The sequence below is a fragment of the Mobula hypostoma genome, chromosome 7, assembly GCF_963921235.1.
Source record: "Mobula hypostoma chromosome 7, sMobHyp1.1, whole genome shotgun sequence".
NCBI lineage: Eukaryota > Metazoa > Chordata > Chondrichthyes > Myliobatiformes > Myliobatidae > Mobula > Mobula hypostoma.
The window spans coordinates 23,384,575-23,408,281 of NC_086103.1; the positions used below are offsets into that span (position 1 = coordinate 23,384,575).

Genomic DNA, 23,707 nt, shown 5'->3' on the forward strand with positions numbered 1-23,707 from the left:
GGCTTTCCCAGCAACCTCCCTCCCCCCCCACCTCTACGGGGTCTCCCGCCTCGCTAACAGCTCCTGGAGCCTTGCCGGTCCACCTAACATGCTAGCGGCAGCACCCGCCTTCCTTCTCCGTTCCCATTGGCTTACCTCTGCGAGACCTCGGGCCGCCGCGTCCACGGATTAACTGCCAGCGTTGTCAATCAGGCTGCCTTTCGCTATCAGGTTAGCGTGTTAACGCTGCCGGCTCTCTCCTCCACGGTGCGGGGTAATTTCTTTGAATCTTGAAATAAAACTCTTTCCCGGCGCCGTCTGAGGTCCTCAGGGTCACGTAGCCCCCCTCCCCCCGGGTCAGTGCTCTTTCGATTCATCGGAGTCCCCAAGCACCACCCCCACCCCCCGATTCCTGCGGTGAGTGAGTGTCGGGGAAGTGAGGGGAGGTCCGGGCGCGGGGAGGAGGCCGAGGGCCGGGATGGCTGCCGTTTTACCACAGACCGGGGCCTCGCTTCACAACCCGCCGCGTGGTTCCTCCCCCACCCCGGGGACGTAGGTAGGTTCTAATGAGGGTGGGGAGAGTCGGCGGCCTCCTTCGTGACTGCGCCGCCGGTTATGGGTGGAGGCTGAGGTGCCGGGCCTTTTGTTCCTGCCGAGCCTCGGCTTTCGGGTTGGAACAGCTTGGGAGAGAAGGAAGGGAAAGGGACCTGTGCCTTTTATTCCCCGTCTCCCTCCCCACCCGGTACCACATGGACAGCCGCTCTCCCAGGTACGCGGTGGGCCTCGGGGGTTTAGAGTGGTCCCACTGTGCTAAGCCCCAACCTACTGTTGCATCGGTGACTGCGATTTGGGGCACAAATACCATGATGTGCGTCGGAGTGTTGCGGAGCTCCCGCGCTTCCCTCCCACTTCTCCATGTTGCGGCCTTGCTTTCACTCCACGTGTTCGCCTCGGCCATGGATACTGCTCTTGTCCTGCCCTTACTTATTCCCACAGCGGATCCCGTGGCTGCAGCCCGTGCCGTGAACTTCTTGCACGTCTGATGGGGCGGACGGTTGATTGGGGGGGGGGGGTCGTATTAAAAATGGGGGGAAAGGGGAAGGAGAAAGGCATCCAAGGGCCATATATTGTCCGCCAATCTCTGCACCCTTTCCAGCCTCTTTCTGTGAGCTGACTGCTGGTGAGTGGTAAGCATTTCTGCTCTTAGGAAGGTGGTTTCGATTTAACCTTGCGATTTTAAACGTATTGAGAATGGATACAGCGCACTGTATCAGTTAAATTTGCAAATAAGAACAATGCCTGATTTTCTCTGTCATTTTGCAATTAAGTGAAATTGAAAACCCTATTGTTTGACGGCACCGCTTTGATAAGATAGTCAAACAGCACTTTTAGTCTCGCATTTCTTTGAGGAAGATTCAAAATCTTTTTTTTAAATGAATTATTTGGTTGAAAAATTTTGTGCTGTTTTATGACAACCTAAACAAAATTTGGAAACGGGCTATCCGAATCCCTGTATTGGTCGCCGAATTATTCAGCATGCAACCAAAGATTCGAAAGACATTTCCTATCTGTCATCGTCATTTGGGGAGTGGGGAAACAAAAGGGAACCAGCGTGCAGTGCAATTGATTGTAGGACTGTTGGATTTAGTTGGTGTGCCTCACGTCTAACCATGTAGCTATAGGTACATAATCTGGCTATTGAAAGCAGCCAAAAGAAAAGTTAAACTTTTTTTCATAATTTTGCTTTTTCATTTTTTGAGCAATGAATCAGATTTGGTATCACTGACGTGAAATTTGTTATTTGGTGGCACAAATACAGTGCACAGGCATAAAAATCTGTAAATTACAAAGATAAGAAAGGAATAGTGAGCTAATGATGAAATCCTGATGGAGGGTCTCGGCCTGAAAGTCAACTGTGCTTCTTCCTATGGATGCTGCCTAGCCTGCTGCATTCCACCAGCATTTTGTGTGTGTGTGTTGCTTGTATTTCCAGCATCAGATTTCCTCGTGTTGAGGTAGTGTTCGAGAGTTCATGGACCATTCAGAAATCTCCAAGCATACTGTTTATAAGTGATATGGGTAGCTATTTTTAAAAAGTGTAAAGCATAAATATGGATTTGTACTGAGCTATTCTGATACAACTTTGTAACAAATAGAGAAAGTACGCTTATGAAAATATCAGTGAAAACCAAAAGCTAATCTTAATGACAGCTAATTTTGTATATTTGTTGAGATCAATCTACAACATAGATAATACCACTAAGAAAATAGGAATGGAAAGGGTATTGATGTCTTCAAAATTTAAATATCCACATTAACTTGTCAGCATTTCCTTTCTCCTGTGGCTCTGCTTTAAAACCAAATATTAGCAATCCCACCTTCCGCTGATTTGGCAGCAAGTCCAATTGAGTTAGGTGAATCATTTCACCAATGGGTTGCTCACGGTGGTAGCTGGCTGCACTGGGAGATTGTGATAACCAAAAACAAGCTCTTAAGTTTATGATGCTGCTGAGCCTATTGTCTTGTAATTCAGTTTGCTTAAAAATCTATAGTGTTAGTAATAATGCTGCATCTGTGTACTGAACACCCAAATGATTTTATGGATGTTTTCTGGAATTGCAAGGACGAGTACTTGAAATTCAATATAGAAGTTGCAGCACTGCAATGAGCCATCTGACCCACTGATTCAAATAGTATCTGTGCTTGGGTCTACTTGAGCCCTTTTTATGTGCCCATAGTATCATTTGTCTACTTTCTGGGTTTTCCCTTTAGGGCAATTTTGCTAATTGAACTGTTCATTTTGATCCTCTGGTTTAAAAAAACAGTTGAGTCCCAGTTGGATTTATTGGCTACTTGTCTCCTTTTGTTTTGGGGCCACTCTGTCAAATGCTAACAAAATGAGTCATTTTGAAAAAGCAGTGGGTGCTGCAGAAGTCTGATGGGTGAATGATATTTTGCAGACTATTCTCGGTATCTTTTGCTCCAGTTTTTAAATGAAACTGTTTATTCTTGCCCTCAGTGGAATAAATGTACAGTTAGGTTCAGGGTAACCATAGATTTCAAAATTCAGTTGTCCCTTCACTGAGGATTTCAAATATGAGATGTCTGTTTACTGTGGAATTAATTCAACTTTTCTTTCATTTTAGTTCATTCAGGGTTGACTGCTGGTCTAATAAGTTTCAAGTTATTGATTTGCATTGACTAGTTTTTTGGCTTGAAATTTCCCTGTATTATTAGCTAGAAGTTTTAATACCCTCGATCAGTAAAGGTCAGTTCAAGATGAAACAGTGAGTCATGGTCACCTCAACACTTGAGATGAGGGATACCACAGCCAGAGTATGGAATATTTGGGGAGTCAGGTACTACTAATTTGGATTTCCACCATCACACATGTCACATCTTCCTTACAACTTTGGTTGAGCAGGTTGGGTTTATGATACTAATACCATATTTTCCAAATGCTTACAGCAACTCTCAGTTGACCAAAGAGATGGTGATGGAGAAGCCAAGTCCCCTGCTTGTCGGGCGGGAATTTGTGAGACAGTATTACACGCTGCTGAACCAGGCCCCTGACTATTTACACAGGTAAGGTGGATTTCTTTGGTGCAAGCTTGTGTTTTTAATGTGAATGAAAGCAAAAGTTTCTTTTCCGTTGAGTTAAATAAAGACTTTATTTTTTTTCTCTCTGAATGAGGGAGGATTATTTAGTCTGTTATTGCCAGACTAGAGGTTGTTGGATTGATTCTTGCTACATCGGAGTATATCAATTACCTGGCTGATGGTTAATGCCAAAAAATGTATTTATGTTTGCCATGGCAGCAGTATTCTGAAACACTGGCAAGAACTAATTTATCTTTTAATGTCTTATAGCTTTGTTTAGAACCAACTTGTTGCTCTGTGTTGGCCTCTTTCACTAAATTAGAATGTAACACAAATTAGATAGTTAACAAAAATCATTGCAATTAAGTTAATAAATAATTTGCATTAAATGCTTTTTAATTAATTAATCTGATGTTACTTATGCATGGGTAATATCTATCTTTTTGGTATTTCTACAAGGCTCTTATCCAGGTTAAGATATTAAAGTATCTTCCACTGCAGAGAAGCTGATCCAAACCTGTCAGTTGCATTAGTTGTTCTTTCCTTGAGCGGAAGTATTCTCGTGTTATTGCTGTTGTACGGAATATCCTTCTATATTTTAAAGCATAAGAGTAAGGTGTCAATTCATAAGCTGTGCACATGTTTATAATTTACAATTTTTCACTATTGTGCTATACTTGAAATACTCTATGATTGCGAAAAAGAAGCTTTGTTCACAGTGGCATGTATTTTCTCTTTATCACCTATATTTGTTGACCTGTTGTATTAAAATGTCTTGTGTTGTAGGTTTTATGGAAAGAATTCTTCATATGTTCATGGTGGTTTGACTTCAAATGGAGACCCTGCAGAAGCAGTGTATGGACAAGCGGTAATTAATCTTGGCTGATGGACATATAAATGTATAAGATTGCACACAGAAGCATCTGTTTATTCCAGGCATATGTGAGATTTGCAGCTGCTTGCTGTGGTTCTGATGCTTTCAGCAGTGGTTTTAGTTCAGAGGGAGACTGCAAATTAAGCTCAGGCGTATGAAAAAAGATTTGTTGTTGTAAAATTTAGGATTCAGTGCTTCTTAGCATTCTGCAATCCCTCTACTCTGTTACTGGATGACTTGAATGTGTTTGTGTCCACGGTTACGGTTTGTTCTGTTACTTAATAACCCATCTGCTAAAATGAACATGTTTGAACTTGCTGTTGTCATTGTTTGTCCAGTTAGCAACTAAAATCTTCATTGTTACAGTAACGTTAAATGTGTTTGCAAGAGTGATAGTTGGTATGTTTGCTTTAAATTTTGTATTGTTTATTTAGCAAGTGGGCTAGATTATGGAATTGCTAAATGTCATTGTGCTTCTTATGACTGACAAAAAAAGCAAGAGGCCATGCTAATTAATATAATTAATATGTTGATTTCAATGATTTTTCATTGGGTCCTGATTTTTATTAAAATGTAAACTGAAATCACTTCAGGTATAGATGTAGAAACTGTTATCACTTGTACTGTAGACAGGATTTAGTAACTGCCCTTTGTGGGTCACAAACTGGTAGAAAGTATGTGTGTAAGTCATGATAATGTAATTTGGTATTTATTACTTCCACCATATCTCCCATGAATAATAACTATTTTAGTGTTCATTATTTATGTTGCATGGTTGCTAGTACACTTCCCAGATGACTACTGCTTCCTTCTATATCTTGAACCTTGTACGCTATTCAAATGTGAAAGTCCCCTTTTTTCCTAAATGGTACGACATTCCAACATCAAAGATTGCTTTCATCTTGACTAGTTTTCAAGTTTAAAGCAGTAATGAAGAATCATGGCCTTTTTAGATACATTTAATGTCGGGAATGTATACAGTATTCATCCAGAATTATTTTTATTCGCAAACATACACGAAAATGGAGGAGTGCTCCAAAGAATGAATGACAGTTAAATGTTAGATCCCCCAGCTCCCCCCTCATGCACAAGCAGCAGCAAGGCAATGACCCACCCACCCACCCACCAGCGAAAAAGCATCTGCACCCTCCACCGAGCATTCAAGCATGCAGCAAAGCATCAATAAAGACATAGACTTGCAGTACTCCAAAGACTACTCGTTCACCTGGTATTCGACATACCACAGGCTCTCTCTCTAATAAGGGAGAAAGGTGTGGCCATTTTCTCCACATCTTATTCATTCTTTCCCCTCTGCTCTCATTGCCTCCCAGATATGGTCGTTCACCATAGTAGGCTCACTTTTCAACAGATCATTCTTCATGATTTCTGCCAGCTCCAGTGTAATCCCATGACCAGACAAGTTTTGCCTTCCTTTTCATTTCAGCCTTTCAAAGGGATTCTTCTCTTTGCTGCTCCTTAGACTGTTCTTCTGTCCTTAACCACCACAGTTTGGCTAGGTAACTGCAGGAGATACAATATCTGTCCCTTTACCTCTCCAGTGCCCACTATCTTGGGACACAGTCTTTCTCGGTGAAGTAGTAGATCACTTGCTCTCTAAGAATTGTAGAATTTTGATTATAGGCTATCATCATTTTATAATTTTATCTTGTTTATTTCTGTATTGTAGGAAATCCACAAAAAAGTTATGTCGCTTCAGTTCCGAGATTGCCACACAAAAATCAAACATGTGGATGCTCATGCTACACTGAATGATGGGGTGGTAGTACAGGTTATGGGTGAGCTGTCAAACAACAGACAGCCCATGAGGCGTTTCATGCAGACTTTTGTCCTAGCACCTGAGGTAAGCAGAATGGTTGTAATTATCTTGGTTTCTTATGATTTGTGAGACTTCCAATATTGAGAGGTAGAATGCTATAACGAAGTGTTTTAATTTGCATTGGGTATTCTTGCTACATTTTTCCCACACTTTTAATTATATTTATAACTTCACATAGTACATTAAGTAAGTAAAATATACTAGAAAATAAAGATGTTAAACTTGGGGGGAATTCATTGACTTTTATCTGGCTGATTTAATTATTTTCCCATAGTGGCATGTTTTATACTGTCTGGATAACAGGTTGTTGTCCTGCTGGTGACTCATTTAAAACACCAGAATTCTTGTTTTCATTTGGTTGACTACCGAAAGTATCCCTGTCAGCATTATGTGTGAGAAGATACTAATAATCACTATGATTTCATTAAAAAGTGGACTTGGTTGATGTAATAAATGATAGCAATGGAATCCTATTTCAACATGCTGTCTCTACCTTTTAAAATTTGATTGGAAAATTATCTCTATTGGTCTGATTTTTTTTCTTTTTGGACGAGACTCACTTCAATATCTAGTGAAGCAAAAACCGCCCATAGATGCAAAATCCATAGTCTAACACATTTTAAGAAAGATACACTGATTTTTCTATTATTTTCCCATTTTCTTGTCAGGGTTCAGTTGCAAACAAGTTTTATGTCCACAATGATATTTTTCGTTATCAAGATGAAGTGTTTGGTGATTCAGATACTGAGCCTCCCGAAGGTGAGCAAACATATTTTACTAATTTCTTTGTTTAGCAATGACTAAATCCAGTCACACTGTCTCTCAGTAATTATATAAGTTTTACCTTCACTGTACATATACATTAGATTTGATTTGTAGTTTGATTTCCTGAAATGTAGTTCACTATCTTTAACTGTAGAGAGTTGTGTGCTTACCAGAAGTTTTGACTGTTGTATGTTTACAGTGATTGTCATAACCAGCTAAAGATTTTATGTAGTTGAGAGGTTTTACATTTAACTCCTTTGGTTAGTTTTTAAATGATAGATTTTGATTTTTTTTTAGTATTTTAAAAACATTTTAACCAGTATTTACCCTGTAAGGTTGGCTATTGGTTTTCTTTGCACCTCCATGTATGAAGATTATTATTTGCCTTATGTCTGGACTGTTTTGTTTAATACTCAGTGATAGGGTCACTGCAAAACTATCCTTGCTGACCTACTTTGGCAGCTGATCCCCAGCTCAAATTTTACATTTATATCTTGTTTTTGTTCTCTGATCTTGTTCCTCTTCGCATTCCCCTTTGTCTGTAACCCTTTATTCCCCTCTTTAATTTCCCTTTGTATTCAACAAGTTTTTGGAATGTGGTTTATCAAAGATGTAAGGTCAAAGTTGTCTTTAATCTGGCCTTGCCTTTGCCCTATCATGTAAACCATGCTGCTATAAAAGGCACATTTCACTGATTATTTCCAATATTATGAGGAGGTTTTAAAATGGTTTAAATAGACTTAAGTAATATGCACATATTCAATTCAGTTAAATACAGTTCCATTAAGATCCAAGTTGCTGCTGCCAATTTGATGATGAAGACCCCTTCAACACTGAAGTGATCCTTACTTTGAGGGAAAGGGTTCTCTCACTGGCTACTTTCTTTTTAAATCTTTTTATTAAATTAGTGCACTAAAAGTAAACCATGTAGACACTAATACACCGTTGCAATATAAATTTGCAAGAGAGATTAATACACAAAAAATGTTAGTACAAACAGTGCAGTTTAGATATAAAATAACAAGGTAATATAATAGTATACTAATTTTCCATACATATCAGTAAAGAGAAGAAAAAACCCAAAAAAAAACCCCACCGTGCAACTAATCTAAAAAGCAAAGCAAAGCAATGGGCTAACTAGGTAACAAGTAAACAATCACGTCCTCAAACCCGACCTCCATCAAAAACAGTTAAAAAAGCAAGAAGGGAATGTAATTATGGGCAAAGAGGAAAAAAATTACATTAAATGAAAATGTTGAATAAAAGGTCTCCAGGTCTGTTCAAATTTAACTGAAGTATCATAAAGATTACTTCTAATTTTCTCCAAATTTAAACATAGTATCGTCTGAGAAAACCAAAAGCACGTAGTTGGGGCATTAATCTCCTTCCAATGTTGTAAAATACATCTTTTTGCCATTAAAGTAAGAAATGCAATCATTCTACGGGCTGAAGGGGAAAGATTACCCAATAGTTAACCCGATAGTTAAATATACCTTACGTATTTGGTTTCAATTCAGAAAATTTTTCGATCTTAATCAATTTGGGCTTGCGATTCCTATTTTAGGTAACATATTCTTTCCCCCCTCTTCCACGGACCGTGCCTTTCAAATTTGGAAGACTAATGGTATATCACGGTTTTTGGATTTATTTTTAGATGGCTCCCTTATGTCTTTTGAACAATTATCTAACAAATATAACTTAGCAAGAATACATTTTTTTAGATATCTCCAATTTAGAAATTTCCTAAGTACTATACTCTCTTCCTTTCCGATGTTACCTCCTACATATATTTTAAATACTATAATTAACCTTAACCCATGTCAGAAAGGTGTAACGGCTATTATTTATAATACTATCATGAAACTTAAGAAAGCTCCATTTGATAAGATTAGGTCAGATTGGGAAAAGGAATTGGGCTTTATTTCGGCGGATGACTGGGCGCATATTTTACAACTAGTCAATATTTCCTCTATCTGTTCCAAACATTCCCTAATTCAATTTAAAGTTGTTCATAGAGCACATATGTCTAAAGATAAAGTAGCTGGTTTTTATTCTCATAGTAACCCTCTTTGTGACAGATATCATGGGGAGGTAGCCTCCTTAACTCATATGTTTTGGTCCTGTCCTACTTTGGAAACTTTTTGGAAAGAAATTTTTAATATTATTTCAAAGGTATTGAATATAGATATTTCTCCCCATCCTATTACCGCTATCTTTGGATTACCTAAAATTTCCAGTAATCTCACTGGCTACTTTCTTTCTTTCTTTTTAAATCTTTTTATTGAGTAAGTACACAGAAGGTAAACCATATAGGCACTAATACACTGTTAGAATATAATATATTACAGGAAATATTAATACAGAAAAAAATTAATACAAACAGTGCAATTTAAACATAAAATAACAAGGTAATATAATAGTATACTAATTTTTATATATATCAATAGAAAAAGAAAACCCAAAAAAAAACCCACCGTGCAACTAAACTAAAAAGCAAAGCAAAGCAGTGGGCTAACTAGGAAACAAGTAGAATTAAAGTACTTAAAATCACGTCCTCAAACCCGATCTCCATTAAAAACAGTTTTAAAAAAAAACAAGGGAATATAAATATGGACCAAGAGAAAAAAAATTACATTAAATGAAAATGTTGAATAAAAGATCTCCAGGTCTGATCGAATTTAACTGAAGAATCATAAAGATTACTTCTAATTTTCTCCAAATTTAAACATAATGTCGTCTGGGAAAACTGAAAAAACGTAGTTGGAGCATTAGTCTCTTTCCAATGTTGTAAAATACATCTTTTTGCCATTAAAGTAAGAAATGCAATCATTCTACGGGCTGAAGGAGAAAGATTACTGGAAATTTTAGGTAATCCAAAGATAGCAGTAATAGGATGAAGAGAGATACCTATATTCAATACCTTTGAGATAATATTAAAAATGTCTCTCCAAAAAGTTTCCAGAGTAAGACAGGACCAAAACATATGAGTTAAAGAAGCTATCTGCCCCTGACATCTATCACAAAAAGGATTAATATGAGAATAGAAATGAGCTAATTTATCTTTGGACATATGTGCTCTGTGGACAACTTTAAATTGAATTAGGGAATGTTTAGCACAGATAGAGGAAGTATTGACTAGTTGTAAAATCTGCACCCAGTCATCCGCCGAAATAATAAAATCCAATTCCTGTTCCCAATCTGACCTAATCTTATCAAATGGAGCTTTCCTAAGTTTCATAATAATATTATAAATAATAGCCATTGCACCTTTCTGACATGGATTAAGGTTAATTATAGTATCTAAAATATATGTAGGAGGAAGCATTGGAAAGGAAGAAAGTATAGTACTTAGGAAATTTCTAACTTGGAGATATCTAAAAAAACGTATTCTTGGTAAACTATATTTGTTAGATAATTGTTCAAAAGACTTAAGGGAACCATCTAAAAATAAATCCAAAAACCGTGAAATACCTTTAGTCTAACAAATTTGAAAAGCACGATCCATGAAAGAGGGAGGAAAAAATATGTTACCTAAAATAGGGATCGCTAGCCCAAATTGGTTAAGATCAAAAAAATTTTCTGAATTGAAACCAAATACGTAAGGTATATTTAACTATCGGGTTACAGACCTGTTTGTGGCGTTTCAAATCAAAAGGAAGAGAAGAACCTAAAATAGAACCAAGTGCATAGCCTTGAGCAGATTGTAATTTCAATGCTACCCATTTAGGAATGGATAGTGTATCCTGGTCAAGTAACCAAAATTTTATGTGTCGAATATTAATTGCCCAATAATAGAATCTAAAGTTAGGTAATGCTAAACCTCCGTCTCTCTTAGCTTTCTATAAATGTATTTTACCCAGTCTCGGGTTTTTATTTTGCCAAATAAATGAAGAGATTTTAGAATCAACTTTATCAAAAAAAGATCTTGGAACAAAAATCTGTAATGCCTGAAATATATATAAAAATTTTGGCAGAATAAACATCTTAACTGCATTAATACGACTGATCAAAGTTAAATATAATGGAGACCATTTAAATGAAAGTTGAGTAACAATTAAGGGTAAAAAATTAGTCTTAAATAGATCTTTGTGTTTACAAGTAATTTTAATCCCAAGATATGAAAAATAATTATTAATCAATTTAAACGGAAGGTTATGATACGAGGGAAGTTGCTTATTAATCGGGAAAAGTTCACTCTTACTGAGATTTAACTTGTAACCGGAAAAGAGACTAAATTGTGCTAATAAATCTAAAGCAGCAGGGATAGATTTTTGAGGATTAGAAATATATAAAAGTAAGTCATCAGCATAAAGTGATACTTTATGAGACTTTAAGCCCCGAGTTATGCCAGTAATATTTGGAGATTCTCGAATAGCAATTGCAAGAGGTTCTAATGCAATGTCAAATAATAGAGGACTAAGAGGACAACCTTGTCTAGTACCTCGAGAAAGAGGGAAAAAGGGTGAACTTAAAAGAGTTAGTACGAACTGAGGCCATAGGAGAATGATATAATAATTTAATCCAGGATATAAATTTCGAGCTAAAATTAAACATTTCAAGCACCTTAAATAAGTAAGGCCATTCTACTCTGTCAAAGGCTTTTTCAGCATCTAAAGAAATAACGCACTCAGGAACATTTTGTGAAGGAGTATAAACAATATTTAAGAGTGTGCGAATGTTATAGAAAGAGTAACGACCTTTAATAAAACCCGTTTGGTCTTCCGAGATAATATAAGGAAGTGCTTTTTCTAATCTTAGTGCTTAGTGCTTTTTCTAGTCTTAGTGCTTGCTTCTTTCTGGCTGGTCTGCTTTAGGTTTAGCTTTGGGGTCATGGGGTGGAGGGTGGTGGGAAGGGCTTCACTTTTTAGTTTTTTTTCTTCTTGGGCTACTTATATTACCGAAGCATTGGTTGTGTTCTCCTTCCCGTTATCTCTTGTTTGTTCTGTTCCCTTTCCGGGTTCATGGGTCGAACCTATTGTCAATCCTTTTTTTTGCGGGTTGACTCTAAGGTTTATGGAGTCTACTATTAATTTTGTCTCTTGGAATGCTAACGGTCTTAATCATCCAATTAAAAGGAAAAAAGTTTTTAAAGTATTCCAGAGACTTAAAGCACATGTTCTATTTTTACAAGAGACCCATGTGCGGAGGGGGGACAGACTACATTTTTTTTTAATTTTGGAAGGGCCAACAGTTCCATTCGAACTCGAACGCTAAGATTCGAGGTGTCTCTATTTTTATAGACCCCTCAATTACTTTTGTACAACATGATATTATTTCTGATCCGAATGGTAGATTTTTATTGGTTAGTGGTCTACTCTTTAATAAAAAGGTAGTTTTGGTTAACATTTATGCTCCCAATGTGGACTGTCCAGAATTTTATAAATCGCTATTTAATCTGTTCCCAAATTTGAATGAGTTTTCACTGATCTGGGGCGGAGATCTTAATACTTGTTTATCTCCAGTTTTGGACCATTCGGCTCCTTTACGGACCTTACCCAATAAATCTGCAACTTTGATTAACTCATTCCTCTCTGATTTTGGGTCGACGGACATTTGGCGTTTTTTGCATCCTCAGGAAAAAGATTTTGCTTTTTTTTCACATGTTCACCATTCCTATTCAAGAATTGATTATTTTTTAATTGACTCTCGTCTTATTTCTTCAGTGGTTAAATGTGATTATGACTCTATAACCATTTCGGATCATGCTCCACTTAAACTTTCTATTAAAATTCAGGCCAATACACAAAATAATAGACAATGGCGTTTTAATTCGCTGTTGCTTCAGGACTCGGATTTTGTTAACTTTATGAATGAACAGATCGATCTTTTTTTTTACAATCAACTATACAGAAGATATTTCTATGAACATCCTTTGGGATACTTTTAAAGCTTATATTTGTGGTCAGATTATCTCGTATTCTACTTTGAGGAAGAATCTGAAGCAGGAGGAGCTGGTAATTGTGGACAAGATTAAGGAAATTGATAGGAAGTATGTTACAGCTCCCTCTGAGGAGTTGTATAAACAAAGAACTGAACTTCAAATGGAACACAGTTTATTACTTTCGTCCTCGATTGTAAATCAGTTAAAGAAAACAAGTGAATTTTATGTACATAGTGACAGTTGGTAAACTGTTGGCTAATCAGTTGAAGACTAATTATTCTAAATTTCAAATTAATCAGATTTATAATCTAAATGATCAACTGATACTTGATCATGCTGAGATTAATCAAGCCTTTTTTGATTTTTTATTCCTCCTTGTATCAATCAGAGTCTTTACGAGACTCTAAATATATGAATGACTTTTTAGATAACCTAGATTTCCTTAAGATTTCACAGGATATATCCTCTGTGCTAGATACTCCCATTACCACTGATGAGATTAAGAATGTTATCTTTTCTATGAATCTGGGGAAAGCTCCTGGCCCTGATGGGTTTACCGCAGAATTTTATAAATTTTTTGCACCTTCAGTAATCCCTTGTTTTTTTAGGGTTCTGGAGGCTTCATTAAAACTTGGTAAACTTCCTGAATCCTTCTATAGAGCGTCAATTTCTCTAATATTAAAGAAGGATAGCTGCAGAATTCCTGTTGTTTATCTTTATTAAACGTTGATTCTAAAATTTTTTCTCACTGGCTACTTTCAATCATTTTTTTTCTCATGTTACTGGAATAGGTGCTACAGAAGTGAAGAGCAGTTGAACTGATTTGTGAATACTTGCTTTTACAAACATATTAGGAATAAATGATTTTTCTGTATGTAGGTATTTTCTCACAGGAAATAGTCCAAAACAGCTCAAAAGCTATCTAATAGGAAAGTGAAATAATGCTGAAGCTATTCCAAAGATTGATTTGACAGTGCTTTGCCATATTTCATGCATAATAAACTGAGTTTCCCATTAGAATTAAACACCAGTAACACCTTGATTTTTGATTTAGATTAAGTTCTAACATTTTATCTAATCAAAAGGTGTGGTTTAGGAAGAGGTCCTAACTGAACTTAAGTATAATTAAAAACATAGTCATTTTGGGGCATATGCATAATCCTTTAGGGCTTTGTATTGTGCTACTAGAAGTTGCTGATTGTTTTATTTATTACAGAGTCTGAGGAAGAAGTAGAGGAACCAGAAGAACAGCAGCCATCACCAGAGGCTGTCCAGGATGATAGCGGAGTTTACTATGACCCAGCTGTCAGGTAAAGGAATTTCTGGTGTTTGACATTATACTTTTAATTTCATGCTCTGGGTTTGTTTATTTGGCTTTATTTCTGCAGTTTGGGTTTCTCATTTATCAATAATTCGTGCTTCCTATTGTCAAGTTCTGTTGTGCTGTTTATGGACTACCTTGCATAAGCTTAAAGGAATAAATAAGAGAGCAGATTAACAACTTATTTTTTGTTTACTCTTATAATTGAGGTTCTCAAGTATCATCTCTTGGGACTTCGTATTTTATCTCATGAATATTCATGTTTCTTCTATACTGCCAATACATTTTTTTTTGTGTGAATAATGCAGAAAATATTTTGGTATATGTAAGAGAATGAAGCCTCTGCTTTATTTGCAAGTGTAAGGGGTTTCTTTTTTATGTCACTGCATAGTCTAATTAATGGCTTCTTGTTGTGTTATAATTGAATAATCCACACAAACTAATTACCCAGTTTGGCAGGGCCAAGGGCTGTTTCCCTAGATGACAGCGAGCCGAGTGACCCTGAGGCTGGCCGGGGGGTTGGGGGGGCTACACAAGTTTTAATAATCCTTAATTGGGAAAGGATTGTTTAAGAATGGGGAGATTTTGTTATAGCTGTACAGGGTGTCGGTCAGGTTACATCCAAACTGCACTTGGAGTGTTGTGTGCAGTTCTGTTCGCCACACCATAGGCAGGTTATAGTTAAGTGAGGGAGGATGCAGGAAAGATTAAGATGTTATCTGACTTGGTGGGTTTGTTATCAGAAGAGATTGGATAGGTTGTTTTCCCTAGAACCAGGAAGGATGAGAGGTGACGTGATAGAAACAAATAAGATTAAAAGAGAATTGATAGTGTATGCTTCCTTTAGGATACTAAAGAGCAGTTCTAAGGCAAAACATGGGAGGTGTAAAGGAAATCAAATTAGATTTTTTTTGGACACCGTGCAAGTAGTATCTGGAGCAGGATCAAAAACACATAAGGGGCGTCTGACAAATACTTGAATGACCAGGGCACAGAAGGATATGGTATTATTGTAGTCAAGTGGAATTTGGATCGATGGGCATGATAGTAGAGTTGTGGCTGAAGGGCCTGTTTTTATGCTGTTTGTAACTCTAAATCAGCCATGGACAACTTCAAAAATGGAACAGGCTTGAGGTACATGTTGTCTATTGTGTTCTTGTGCATTTTGCATGTTTTGACCATTGAGGTTGCATTGGTTGTGTGGTGAGGTTGAGTGATAGTTGTGGTACTTAATTATTCATATTCAGTTAAAAGAAAACTAAAATTTCAGTTCTCAAAAGTAGTGCAATGTTGGAATGGGAGAAAAATCCTTATTATGGAAGGAAACTATCGTAGGTTTTTAAACTGTCATTCTGGCATTGCTGGGCAGCTAACTAAAATTTAATAGTATCCAGATATACTAAGTTATGCTGATTCCTTGTATTGCCCTATTACAGTAATGGCTTAGAGGAGCCCTTGGAAGAACACATTGTTGCATCAGAACCAGAACCAGAACCAACTGTGGAGGAAGTAAAACCTGAGCCTGTATTGGAGGAGGAAGTTGCTGAGGAGCCTGTGGTAAAATCTCCATCCCCTCCGCCTGCTGACCCAGCACCTATTGTAACGGAGGATTCCAGGGTAGGAACATTTCCCATGTAATTTTATTTGCTATGGAAAAAGTCTATCCATTCGCATGAACCACTGAATTGTTTTCATTCTTTCACTTCTTAATCTTATTATGTTTCTGAGCATCTGTTTCAAAAAAAAAAGCAGATTAAATTTGATGTCCGTTTTAACTGGTCAAGAAGATTTATTGCTAAATCCACTATTCTTCAGAATTTAATTTTATTGATATGTAGATTTCTTTTTATTGCCAATTGGCAAATCGAACACTTTCTACCCAAGCACTGAGCTTTATAGAATTTGATATACTTAGGCTGTTAGAGTTATTATCCACAATAGCTCAGTGATTGACGTAATACTATTATAGTGCCAGCAATCCAGGTTTAATTCCTACTATTGTCTGTAAGGAGTTTGTACGTTCTCCCCATGTCTCTGTGGGTTTCCTCTGGCTGCTCCAGATCCCTTCCACATTCTAGACATATGGGTTCGTAGTTTAATTGGTCACATCTGGGTAATTGGGCAGCAAAGGCTTGTTGGACCAGAAGGGACTTTTAACATGTATCTCTAAATAAAATCAAATAATATTTTAGCTGAATTATGTGCTTGAATTGTAATCTGAATTTGAATAGCTTCTCATTGAATCTTAATTTTTGTCTCTTAATAGACTTTTTCCTGGGCTTCTGTAACGAGTAAAAATCTGCCCCCTAGTGGCATTGTTCCAACAACTGGAATTCCACCTCATGTTGTCAAAGCCCCTACACCACAGGTAATGATTAATTATTAATCCTAAATAAAGTTAATTTTGGAAAAAAAGGGTGTTCAATTTACAGTTCATTGTGCATCTTCCGTCAGTCCAAATTTGACCGTCAGGCCAATTTTGACTTGAATAGTTCACTGTGTAATTGCATTGTGGCTTTCTGGTCAATAATTAGTCAAGTACACTGCATATTTTCCCTCATTTAATTGGCTACGTAGTCTGATTATTTATACCTGCTGTAGTTCAAGCACTGAGTATTGATGGAGGATCCAGCCTAGAGGATATTAGCTGTAATTTTGAAGGAACTCGAGACTTGAGATTTAATAATATTTGTATAGTTAACATTCTTCCTTGCATGTGGCTTACATTGTTTTATTTTGGTTCTGAAAACAGCAAAATATTACACATTCTATTCATTTGAAGTTATGCTGTTGGAAATATTCACTGGGCTAGGCAGCATCAGTAGAAAGAGTTAATGTTTGGGGTCAATTTTGTGCAGAATTACTTGCCTATAAATAAGCCTTACATTGATTTGCTTCTGAGTAAATAAGCATTGCGGAATAGCACTTTATGTAGTTTTTGAATCATTGTTTCAGTACTCAACAATATCCAAACAGCAGGTGGTTAATACATTATTTATTTACAGCCCCGGCCAGAGACAAAACCAGAAATACAAATTCCAGCCCCAAGGCCTCGTGATCAACGGATTAGGGAACGGCAAGGTATGCCACCACGAGGCCCCCGGCCAGGTAATGTTCTGTTATACATGATATTTGCTTTTGTAATACGTGAGGGAATACCTTGTTCTCAACAATATACTGTACCTCTGAGAACTGTCTTTTCAATACATATACAAGAACTGCTTGTTCTGTGTTGGAGGCATTTTCACGCTACCAATATGCTTTGTGTCCTGTGGTACTATCACTGCTAAGTTTGGGGAATTGAAATTTGGTTTGGTGTATTATTGTGACTTGTACCATTGTACAATGAAAACTTGTCTTGACTGCACTTCATGTAGATTGATTCAGTGCACAGTGTATTGAGGTAAAACGGTAACAGTGCAGAATAATGTAATAGCGTGAAAGTGCAATGCAGATAGACAATAAGGGCCAAGGTAGGTTGAGGTTGAGTCCATCTTATCCTACTAGGGATCCTTTTAATAGTCTTTGATAACTGCAGGGTAGAAGTTGTCCTTGAGCCAGGTGATAATGGTTTTTTTAATATATCTTCTGCCTGTTTCGAGGGGATACAAGAAGAGTATCAGGACTAAGTTTGGTTTTTGATTACACTGGCTAATTTACATAGGCAGTGGTAGATAAGAACTGGTCCACAGCTGAAGACTGAACAGAACTGTGCAGTGCATCCATTGTAACTTTGTAGCTGAGTTGTAATAGTTATAGAACTGACACAAATAATAGTATCATTTTATTAATGTTACTTGCACTCCATAACATAGACTGTATTTGTTTATATTTTTCTGCCATTAAAGTGGAGCCCTTCCAAGTACCAAACAGATTGTTGCAGATTCATTGGTGTTTACTTACTGAAGTATTCATCATTTTGGCATTATACTTTCTTTTGTGCCCTGCTAACCCTGAAACGCCAATGTTTCCAGTTGGGACTATAGAGGATCAGAATAGAAATTGACAGTAGGAGTGTAATCTATGTGAAGGTAATTAGCAAACTATGCAGATAAATGGAGGTATGTTGCGAAATGGAGGTAGTCGGATGCAAGGTAAACTGATGGTAGTGTGAACAATTTTCTTGGCCAATGTTATCTCATTGACTGCTGGTGAGATTGCCTTGATTGAACCCATAGTTAATTCAGAAGCATTTGGCTGAATTCTTTCTTTGAATGCAGGCACAAAATAGGGTAAAGAATAGGTCATTTGTCCCTCAAGTCTGCCAAGGAATGAGACTGTGTTGATCTGCAACCTACATTTTTATTTTTTAAAAAAATCACTGGAGACCAAGGGTTCTGTGAATTGATAAATATAGTTCACAGACCTGTTTGTGCATCCAAGGATAGCTGACAGTGGGAACTTGGGCCACTCAGGATCAGCTTGATAGTGGTGGGAATACTCCCAAGAGACTCATGCTTCATTTATACTTGTTTCAGATTTAATCCCCTTCCCCCTTCCCCCTCCTTTGACTGTCATGAAGAAATACTAAAAGCCTTGTCCTGTGTTCTCTTGATCAGTTTGTAAATAGCAGTGATGCCTGTTTTGAAGTATGTAGGTTAGATTTAACACTTTTAAAGGTGATGTCAATTTCTTAGGGCAGGGATGACCTGAATATGTTTGGCATTAGCAGTATCCAATTCACATTAAAGTACTGTGTTCCATTCTTACTATAATTTCCTTCTTTCCACCTCTATTTAACCCTTGAAATTGATATTTTGTTAAACCTACATTGCACATCTAAGACATAGTGAGCAGAACTGAACTGTCCAAAGTGTTCTGCCCTCACCAGGGCTTTGGGTAGGTTTTGTGTAGTACTTACTATTTGCATTCTGTTCCATTAGTTTTGATTATTTTCCACAAAATAATTATTTGCTATGTTTCAAAACTTAAAGATATACAGGAAATCTGAAGTTTGAAACAAAATGCTAGAAATAATCATAGTTCAAACAGCATCTGTGGAGAGAGGAAAGAGTTAATATTGAATAGAAAACCTAAGCAGTCATTAACCTGAAATGTTAATCTTTTTTCACCATATTGATAAAGCGTGATCAACTGAATATTTCCAGCATTTCTGTGTATATGTTTTCCCCTAGGTTGGTTATGCTACTTTGTATATGATTTTCTGATGTGTTGGGAGCATGAGAAGTGACCTGAGAGAGATCTATAGGTGGATAGACAGAACCTTTTCCTTGGGTTATAAATTTCAAAAACTAGTGGGGGTAAAGTTTAAAAGAATGTGGGGAGGTAAGTTAACACCGTGGTGGGTAGCTAGAATGTGTTATCTAAACATGCAGCGAATGGAGGAACATGTATTTTGTGCAGGCAGGTAGGATTAGTTTAATATCACAGCCAAAAAGGCCTGTTTCTATGCTGTCCTTTCCCATGCTCTGCATTCTATATATGCGCAGTGTTCACTTTATTTGAAAATTGAACTGAGTGTAATCAGTTTATTTGCCTGGACAAAACCCCATTGGGTTAGGTAACCTTTGGAGGCGTTATGTTGATTGCATGATGGAAGACAAATATAGCTAGTTGTTCAAACATTGTATTCAAGCTGTAGGGATTCCCTAAACAGCATTGTTTGTAATTTTACTACATAGCAAGTTTTCAACAAACAACTATAAAAGTGTTCTTGTTTCAGGTCGCAGTGAAAATGAGACAGGAGATACTGAAACACGCCGCACAGTCCGATACCCGGACAGTCACCAGTTATTTGTCGGGAACCTGCCCCATGACATTGATGAGACAGAGCTGAAAGAATTCTTCACAGGTTTGAGGAAGTTTAAATTTTAGCTAATAGAATGTTTGCATAAAGGGTTTATCTAAAATGCTTCATTTTGGAATCTTTCTCTTCTGCTGTCCAATAACATTTGAAGCAAAATGTACACAATGTGCGGTCTTGAACTACGACCTTTAATTTCTTACTCTGATAAAGTACTGGTACTAGAGTGCATTTGAGATGAACTGCAAATTTCTTCAGAACTACATTAAGGAGAATGATTTGTCTTTATGCCTTGCTTAATTCTGTATTCCTGATGCGCGTTCCATCTCCCTCCCTTATACACAATGTTGCGTTCAACCCTCTTGGAATACTTTGCTAACTTTATTGGGGACTTCTCTCTTTTGGCCTTTATTCTCTCATAACTTTCTCCTCCACTTTACTACCATTAGTATTTTTAGCAACCCAAGCCTGGTGCTTTCAGCTTTTGTTGGAGATGATCGTTTGGTATGAATACTGTGTGTCTGTGTGCTTGTTGCTGTTGATATGGATTTAATAGAATGCTTCCTGTTTTCTAAGGTAGTCGACAGAAGAATTTAGTGTACATTGATGCTTTAGTTTGATAAGTGTTCTTGTGTATTAAATTATAAGGTGTCATAAGAAATTTGCAGAAGTAGGCTATTTGACTCCTTGTGCCTCTGCCATTTGGTGAGATTGTCTGACTTTTAACTTAACACCACTGCCCTGCACTAACTCCATGATCCCTAATAAATCAAAATCTATAAATCTATCTCTAATAGTATTATTGACTAATTGTCACAGCCTGCATGGGTACTGAATTCCAAAACTCAATGTTGTGGATAGAGGCATTTTTATTTTTTCTGACCTGGAAGGCTGAACCGAGCAAGGGAAGTATCAGCTTCATATCTACCTACCATCCAAAGGACTGATCTGGTGAACATTTTCTGCATTCCCTCTGTTGCAAGTATATCCCTTCTTGAATAGGAAGGCTAGAACTGTGCATGATATTCCCGATATGGGCTCACCATGGCTTTAAGTAATTGAAGAATGACACAGCAGTTGATATTTAATGTAAATTGGTGCTTAAGTGCACTGCAAACTTATCTGATTGAATACAGTTGTGCATCTGTGAAATGTTTGTCCCTCTTGTTGAACTGGATCAATAGCATGCATCATGTTGGAATGTACGAAACTCCACACTTGGTCCAATTTGAAGGCATAAATTGTGTTCTTGAGGTTGTAATAGCTATTTGGAGAATTGGATGTAGAAATACGCAACTTGACATTGAAACAGTTAATCAAGAGTATAGAGAATTAATTTGCCTGAGTAGAACGTGTATTTTGAGCTTGTAACATGCATAATAAAATTAGAACTACTGTATCTTGAAAGTTACAATCTAGTAATTCCTTTTCCTTGCAGGTTATGGCAACGTGGTGGAACTCCGTATTAACACGAAGAGTAGTGGTGGAAAATTGCCCAACTTTGGTTTTGTTGTATTTGATGACCCTGAGCCTGTTCAGAAGATCCTGAGCAGCAAGGTATATATAATAATAGCACTCTTCACGCATTCCAAGAATTTTTGTTTCATTCTGTTATTGTTGCTTCTCTGGTCCCACCTATCTTCAAAATAAAACTTAGGATTTCCTGTTTGTGGGAAACGTGAACTATTTGTGCACAATTTCTGATAGAATGAAAATACAATAAAACAACAGATTACAATTTGCAACTTTAACGGAAAAGTGCAAGCGGACTGACACAGGTTTATATTATGCATTGGTTGGGATTGAACAATTTTTCAGTGTTTCATACTTGTTCAAAATTTGTTGCTCTAATTTTTGCTAATTAAAGTAAGGTAAATAGCATTGAAGTAAAGTAAATAGCATTGTTCGTATGAACCAACCAGAAAAACGTTCTAATAATTGACTGCTTTGTATCTTTACAGCCCATTAAGTTCAGAGGAGAGCTTAGACTAAATGTAGAGGAGAAAAAAACACGACCTATTCGTGAAGGTGAACGCAGAGGCGATGACCGACGAGAAAATAGACCAAGAGGACCTGGTGGACCCCGTGGTGGACTTGGCGGAGGAATGATGCGTGATCGGGAGGGCCGGGCTGGCCTGTCCAGAGGAGGTCTAGCACAGAAACCAGGAGCAGGAAGAGGAGGTGGACAAGGAGAGTCTCGTTTCTCAGGGCCACGTCACTGAAAGTACCTTCACTGGCTATTGGTCTGAGCTGATGGTACTAATGTTCTCTCTCATGCTCTTGTGATTCAGCTTTGTTTTTGGAATGTGATTTCGACCTGTACAGATTTTTTTTCCAGTACAGAAAATGGCCTTTTTTTCCGTTCTCGACTTGTGTAGTAGTCATCGTCCCACGAAACATCCTATCTGAATTTTTTTTATTTGTTTTAAAACAAAATGGATTTTAAAATCAGAATCTCCTGTTTGAAGACAGATTCTTACTGCAGTGGATTGGGGTGACTAACAGCTATGAACTGGATTTTCGTATCTGCTGCCTCCCAGCTGCTCCGGGAACGTGTTGGCCCTTACTGACTGAAATTTGGTGCAGAATTTTTAAATTGAAAACCTGGTTGCATTTTTATTTCCACACAGACGTTCATCTTCAGAAAAACTTGTTATGTAGCACTCAACAATTTTTAAATCCTTCTGTCTATATGGCACAGTGTTCTCCTGTTTGATTCTGGAGGACATGGTGCTATCTGTATTTGGACCGGAACCAATGTGATTACTATGTGCTTGGTAATAAGCTGCAATGCTGTAAACTGGAGAAAGCTACCAGTTCCCTTTCAGAACTGCTGTGCTATTAAGATCAGATTGGATAAAAACAACAGATGTGAGTCATCGTTTTTCTTTTCAATCTTTTAGTTTTCATCATTGGAGGATCTCTTTCACAGTGGGACTTTTAAAACATTTAACTCTGGCATACTTGACATCAAGACACGTTTCCTCTGGAATTGTGAATTTTTTTAAACTGTAAATTGCAGAAAATCTTTCTGGTTTAGTTTGTATTGTAAAGCGTATGGTTGTGCCTTCTATTTATCTCTCATTCCAATCTTGGCAAAGTTGTACAAATAAATGTAGATTGCTTTATTCAATACGTATGGCTTTGTGGAGTTTGTTCACAGAGGATGCTATTTTGGAATGGACATTTCAAATGCTCATTGAGTAAAATCTTCAAATGTTACAAATTAGTTATATAGTACTTCAATATAAATTATCATACGATGTAGATCCATGCTTCTGTTTTGAACTTTATCCTTCACAGGCTTGTTTATAAAACATAATGGTTCAAAACATTCCTATTTTTGTTTGGCACATTGGAATGACAACTGTAACTTAATGTAACCCAAGTCATGATGAGTATTTTGCTTTTAGCTGCATATATAGTTCTGTGATTAAAAGCAGTAATTTATTAATTGACTGGAAGTAGGGCAGTTTGTAGGGCGAGTATTGTTCTTGCATTCCTTGTGTAGAAGCATATTCTATGCATGCACAGATTCAGTTCAATATTTACTCAGTTTGTTTAAAGTAAATTTTTGATCGTGAGCTCCAGCTTTATTTGTTATTAGAATGTATAAGATAATTTTATGTTAATTGGAAGAATTAGTTTTAGTTTATATTTCAAGCAAGAATTAATCCAGTGAGCTT

General features: G+C 37.1%; 2 protein-coding genes across 7 annotated transcripts in view; one reads left to right on the top strand and one right to left on the bottom strand.

Moving 5' to 3' along the window:
* Window positions 1-251, bottom strand: part of LOC134349192 (vitellogenin-1-like) — a 31,497-nt gene extending 31,246 nt beyond the window's left edge. For both annotated transcript variants that reach the window (XM_063053156.1, XM_063053153.1), the window contains exon 1: window positions 136-251. The gene's annotated coding sequence lies outside the window, so the exon portion shown is untranslated. The remainder of the gene's footprint in view (window positions 1-135) is intronic.
* g3bp1 (GTPase activating protein (SH3 domain) binding protein 1) lies at window positions 135-23,154 on the top strand. 5 transcript variants are annotated; one of them, XM_063053146.1, is made up of 12 exons: window positions 135-253; window positions 3,448-3,564; window positions 4,366-4,447; window positions 6,141-6,314; window positions 6,959-7,049; window positions 14,153-14,246; window positions 15,694-15,874; window positions 16,524-16,625; window positions 17,263-17,365; window positions 19,941-20,069; window positions 21,460-21,578; window positions 21,983-23,154. In XM_063053146.1, exons 2-12 carry the CDS (start codon window positions 3,470-3,472, stop codon window positions 22,241-22,243), a joined length of 1,431 nt encoding a protein of 476 aa, XP_062909216.1. In that variant the 5' UTR covers window positions 135-253; window positions 3,448-3,469; the 3' UTR covers window positions 22,244-23,154. The 5 variants fall into 5 exon arrangements, with proteins under 5 accessions (XP_062909216.1, XP_062909220.1, XP_062909217.1 ...); XM_063053150.1 differs by having other exon boundaries at window positions 192-210; XM_063053147.1 differs by having other exon boundaries at window positions 197-246.
* The last annotated feature ends 553 nt before the right edge of the window (window positions 23,155-23,707 follow it).

What these genes read in the sequence shown, in the direction of transcription:
- g3bp1 (XM_063053146.1), top strand. Translation starts at nt 3,470, where the DNA reads ATGGTGATGGAGAAGCCAAGTCCCCTGCTTGTCGGGCGGGAATTTGTG. An exon ending in GCCCCTGACTATTTACACAG is followed by an intron (nt 3,565 to 4,365) that starts GTAAGGTGGATT and finishes CTTGTGTTGTAG; the next exon opens with GTTTTATGGAAAGAATTCTT. An exon ending in TCAAAGCCCCTACACCACAG is followed by an intron (nt 16,626 to 17,262) that starts GTAATGATTAAT and finishes ATTTATTTACAG; the next exon opens with CCCCGGCCAGAGACAAAACC.